We start from the raw sequence: 6,000 nt of genomic DNA on the forward strand, positions 1-6,000 counted from the left end.
CAAAAGAGAGAGGGATCTTCATCTTGATGTGTTTGTTTTCAACTAACAAAATTACTAATAAATTATTTCATTGTTAAATCACATATATTGTTTTAAACATTAAAACAAATTAAAAACCAATGCCATCTGTATTTATTTTTAGTTGATAGAAAGCATTATTATAACAAAGTTAATTATACTGAATATTACTGAACATACCCCCGCCCGTGAACCACTTAGTGGGGTTCACCTAATAATCAAGTATTGAGAAGAAAAAAATGTATTTAGAAATGAACATATTATTTACAATAAACTCTTGGTTAACAGTCTTAACTTCTTTTATTACTCATTGATTGGGAGAGGTGAGACTTTAGTTATAGCATAGACTAACCAACACAAGTAGACTTCTCATCCCATTGTAAATTTTGAAGCACGTTTTTCGTGTCTAGTTCATGTACGTGACACAAAGGCGCTAGTGTCGACAAAACTTTGTTTCTATTATTTTAGGGCTAATTTCTTGATTTGTGCTTTACTGTTTGGTTATATAACTAAGGGACAAGTTATTGTTTATGATTAGACCGTATTATTTGGTTAAACGAGGTTTTAAATGGCTGTAATAACGGGAAACAAATTGTAAACAAAACACGACCTCTACAGAAAACCGTACAGAACTAACAATAAAATTGGCTTCAGCTGTTCCATAAGGATGGGAAATCTACTAAGGGAGTATGTTTTATCTATGGTTATAGATCTGGAGAGTGTTCCTGTTGAAGTTTTTAATCTTACAACTCGTACAAGACCATCTTGCCCTGGGGAGGTTGAAATGATACGTCCCATTTTCCATGAAAGGGGAGGTTGGTTTGGTTCATGCAATAGGACAAGATCTCCAATTTTGATGTTAGGTTGAGGACTTCTCCATTTCCCTCGTTGTTGCAACGTGTAGAGGTATTCCTTTTGCCATCTTTTCCAAAAACTTTGGGTTAATGCTTGAACAAACTTCCACCTTGACAATCTGTTTGTTGAGACATCATTCCAGTCAGCTTCGGGAAGAGATAAAAGAGGTCCTCCAATCAGAAAATGACCTGGAGTTAAACAATTAATTTCGCTGGGGTCAGATGAAAGTGGGGTTAAGGGCCGTGAATTTAGAATTGCTTCGATGCGAGTTGTTAGTGTGATGAACTCTTCAAGAGTAAGAATCTGTTCACCTATGACTCTCTGAAGATGGTGTTTGACACTGCGGACAGTTCTCTCCCAAAGGCCACCTTGGTGCGGAGCTGCGGGAGGTAAGAAATGAAATTTAATGTTGTTTTCCATGGAATACTTACTAAGAGCTTCTTGAGTTTCTTTCTGGACGAAAAAATTCTTAACAATCTTTTGAACTTCATTAGCGGCACCTACATAATTTGTTCCGCAGTCCGAGTAGATGTTGCTACTCAACCCTCGTCGAGAGACAAATCTTGTCAATGCTGCTAGGTAAGCTTCGGAACTGAGATCTGTAACAACCTCTAAATGTACAGCCTTGACAGAAAAACAAATGAAGATACAAATGTATACTTTGATTGGACAGAACTTCCTTAATTTGCAAGGTTTAACTGAGAATGGACCTAAAAAGTCCGTCCCGCAGTTGTTGAACACTCTTGAAGGTAGGACTCGTTGGGGAGGAAGATCTCCCATTTTCTGAGTTGTTGTCTTAGGATTGCATTTGAAGCATCGGATGCACTTGTAAACTCTTCCTCGAATAACACTTCGAGCAGATAGGATCCAAAACTTCTGAGATATAACGGCTTGTAAAAACTGAGGTCCAGCATGCAAGTGTTTCAAATGGTAATGATCAACGATGAGATTGGTGACATGGTTAGTTTTGGGCAAGACAATAGGGTGCTTTGCAGCGTAGGATACTTGAGCGTGCTTAAGGCGGCCTCCAACACGAATCAATCCATTTTCATCTTAGAAGGGGGAGAGAGACTCAAGACGGGAGGAACAAGGTTTTCCAGCTTTCAATCTAGAAATATCTTCAGAAAAAACTGTTTGTTGAATCATTTTACAGATAGTGATTGTTGCTTTATCAAGCTCTTCAAGCTTTAAAACCCCTGATTCTTTAACCTGGTTTTTTAGGTTATTTTTGAAGCGTAGAATGTAAGCGATGACTCGCTGGAGGGTTGACCAAGATGAAAACCTATTGAATAAGTCTGGTTTTTGAGTTGTAACCATTATTGGTAAAGGTTCGGTCTTACGTTCTGGCAATTGTTCGTCTTGGAGAGGAGTGAAGCGAGGAATAGGCCATGATTCCTGATCCAGAGATAACCAATTGGGACCGTTCCACCATAAACTGTTGTCTTTCATAGAAATGGGAAGGGTTCCTCTACTGGCAATGTCAGCTGGATTACAATGAGTTGAGACATGTTTCCATATGTAAGTAGGAGTAAATTCTTGAATTTCTGAGACTCGATTTGCAACATAAACTTTTAAGCGGTAGGGTACAGTTTTTATCCATGACAAGACTACAGATGAATCACACCAAGCATGTAATTCGTTGACAAGATAATCTTGAGAGAGTAGAGAGTTGCAATAGTTCAGGAGTTTGGACAAAAGATGGGCACCACACAATTCTAGTCTAGGGATGGAGATCTTCTTAAGAGGAGCTACTCGAGCTTTGGCAATTAACAGATGTACGTTGATTTCTCCAGAAGAACTTACACATCGCAAGTAGACACAAGCTCCGTAACCTGTTTCAGACCCATCACAAAATCCATGTAAACTGATATGAACAGCATCAGCTACGGAAACATATCGAGGTAAGCTAAGTTCACTTAAGAAAGGAAGTTGTTGGAGGAACTTAGACCATTTTTCAGTTAGATCCGGAGGTACAGGCGCATCCCATGATAAACCTAGCGCCCATAAAACTTGTATCAACGCTTTTACCCAAAGAGTGACTGGAGTCAACCAACCGTTTGGATCAAATATTCTGCTAACTGTTCCAAGTATACCTCGTTTAGTGGGAGGTGTGTCTGGGATATTCAACTGATAAGAGAAAGTGTCTGAGTTAGGTGACCATTTTATACCTAGTACCTTGAAATAAGGTTGATCTGAAGAGTTGAAATATAGAGGAGTTTCTTTGTAAGAGTCGGGTAGAGTTTCCATGATTTGAGGGCAGTTGCTAGTCCATTTCCTCAGTTCGAAACATCCTTTCAAGAGAAGTTGTTCCACCTCATTTCTTAGTACCAAAGCTTGTTCTATGCTGTTGGCACCTAATATTAAATCATCAACATATACTTGTTTCTTTAAAGCCTCAGCTGCCAGAGGGAAGTTTGCGCCTTCATCAGTGATAAGTTGGTGAAGTGTCCTTAGTGCCAAGTAGGGTGAACAGTTGAATCCAAACACAACAGTAGTTAAACGGTAAATTGAAAGGGGATCGTCTTTGTCATCTCTCCAATACAACATTTGATAGTTTCTATCATCTGGGTGGATCATTATTTGACGAAACATTTGTTTGATGTCACATGAGAAAACAATAGGGGATAGTCTAAATTTTAACAGAATATCATTAAGATCATTATGTAGTTTTGGCCCCCTATGTAAAATATCGTTAAGGCTGACACCTGAGGAGCTGCGTGCGCTTGCATCGTATACTACACGAAGCTTGGTGGTTGAGGATTCTACTTTGACAATAGCATGGTGAGGTAAGTAAAATTGTTTATTATCACTGTTTGAAGGAGGGTTAACAGGTTCCATGTGACTAGATGACAATAAATCATGTATGGCTTTACTATACTCTGCTTTAACTTCAGGCTGACTTTCTAAATTTCTTTCAAGTGATAGGAATCTATTACGGGCGCAAAATGATGAGTCACCAAGAGGGGGATGATTTTCTTTTATGGGTAGCCTAACAAAGTAGCGTCCATTTGAATCCCTAGAGACCGTGTTTAGAAAGTGATTTTCACAAATTTCTTGTTCAAATGTTACATGATGTTTGATGGGAGGTTCCTCTAGAGTCCAAAATTTCTGCAGAGAATTGTGCAAATCAATATCTTGAGTACTTAATAAAGAAACATTTCCCTTGCATTGAGGGGCTGTTTTGTGAGGGACTAAAGCAGGAAGAGTTGGGGCAGATCCTATGATAAGATATCCAAATACAGAATTCATGGCAGCAGGAAGATCCTTGTTAATGATGATGCGTTCACCAGTGATTACTTTAGCGAATAGATCAGCACCTATGAGCATATCTATCTTACTAGGCAGATGAAAAGTTGGATCAGCCAGGACCAAATGTTTGAAGTGTTCTTTAACATTGACTGGAACTTCTGAGTGTGGGAGGTTTGAGGTAATTCTGTCTAGAATAAGGACTGGGTTGCTATTAGCAATCATTTCTCCACTAAGAGAGGATATGTTAACTTTTGACACACCTTTAGATTTAACTTCTACTGATGATAGGCCATCTATCTTGGAATTACTGGAAAATTTCCGTTTAAGCATAAGCAGGTTAGCAATATATTCTGTTACACAGCTTACCATAGATGCGGAGTCAATAACGGCTCGGGCTACAACTGTGTTACCGTTATTAGCTTTCAAGTGTACCAATGCAGTGGCTAGCAATATAGTGGTATTAGGGTTGGAGGAGACAGCTACAAAGGGAGGTTCAGGGTGATCAAATGTTTTATTCATTTCCTTGGGCATCGGAGCATTATCTTTAGGCTTTTGGTTAAGCTTATCATTAGGCCTATTATTAGTTTGATGTAAGAGGGAGTGATGTTTCAGTTTGCAGTGAAAACATGTTTTATTTGACTTACAGTCTTTGACAGAATGAGCGGTACCTAAGCAGTTCAAACAGAGGTGGTTTTTCCTCACAAAATTGTATCTTTCCTGTACGGACAAATCTTTAAACTCTGAACATTGGTAAATGTTGTGATCACTTTTACTACAAAATGTGCATGTGGCGTTTGAGTCTCTGAAAGCTAGTAAAGTAGTGCGGTTTGGTGTAGACTTATGTCGGCCTATGTGAGAGGAGTGAGGGCTGGACCTCTTACTATTTTGAGCGAAACCTACATTGCTTGAAGTAGTTCTGGGAAACTGAGAGTTAGAGAGGTTAGCAGCTTCTAAGTAAGCACATTCATTTTCTAAAAATGTTATTACTTCACCTACGGTTGGAAGGTCTTGAGAATTTAGACGTAAGCTTTCAAACTTTTTGTGAATGTCTGCGTGTAATTTCCTTAGTAACATGGCTGAGAGCAAGATATTATCCTTGGCTATGTCATGATTGAGTGCAATGAGTGCTTGGGCATTTTCGTTATTGAGAAATGAACGAGCGAATGTTCTTGAGGGAGGAGTCACTTAGGTTAGGTAAGTCTATTATGTTGTTGAGGTGTATACTTATGATTTTCCTACTGTTTTAGTGTTTTGATACCGTTTTTGAAGAAGATCCCATGCTACATCATAGTTTTCAGCTGTGATTGGTAAATTCTTTATAAGATTGAAAGGTTCTCCCTGTAGAGTAGAAAGCAGATATTGAAATCGCTCAACTTTAGATATGTTTTCATTATCATGAACAGATACTTGAAACAGGCTTACATAAGACAACCATTGTTCTGGTGAACCATTGAAAGTTTTGAGAGCAGATAGAGGAGGGAGTTTTAGAGAGTGGCTATCTTGGTTTGAGGAAGAGCTACTAGGCCTAAGGGGTAGGCTACTTGATGGAGTATTTGGTATTGAGTCAGTATTTAGAACTGGCCTATGACTTGTAGGGTCTTGAGAAAGGTGTTTCTTCGTGAGAGTTTGAATTCCTACATATAAGTCAGATATAATATCTTGTAATTGAAAGAGTGTATCTTCATCATAATCATCGGGAAGCGTGTCACTATTGAATAGTTTCTCAAGGGAGGTTTCAAATTCTGAGTATTTTCTAAGTGTTTCTGAATCTAAAAGTTTTAACTTATTTATTTGTTCTTGGGACAAATCAGGTAATAAATCTAAAGCTTGGATGTTAGTTTGGATTTTTGCTAAACGATTCGCAATTGAGTTTAATTG

The 6,000-nt window shown here is 38.4% G+C and overlaps 1 protein-coding gene across 1 annotated transcript; it reads right to left on the reverse strand.

Moving 5' to 3' along the window:
• Window positions 1-1,926: 1,926 nt before the first annotated feature.
• LOC128989320 (uncharacterized) lies at window positions 1,927-4,653 on the reverse strand. The gene has a single exon (XM_054411199.1). It carries the CDS (start codon window positions 4,651-4,653, stop codon window positions 1,927-1,929), a length of 2,727 nt encoding a protein of 908 aa, XP_054267174.1.
• Window positions 4,654-6,000: the final 1,347 nt, after the last annotated feature.

Source organism: Macrosteles quadrilineatus, unplaced genomic scaffold, assembly GCF_028750875.1.
Source record: "Macrosteles quadrilineatus isolate MER2022 unplaced genomic scaffold, UCM_ALF_1.0 Scaffold_3__2_contigs__length_128488019, whole genome shotgun sequence".
Taxonomy (NCBI): Eukaryota; Metazoa; Arthropoda; class Insecta; order Hemiptera; family Cicadellidae; genus Macrosteles; species Macrosteles quadrilineatus.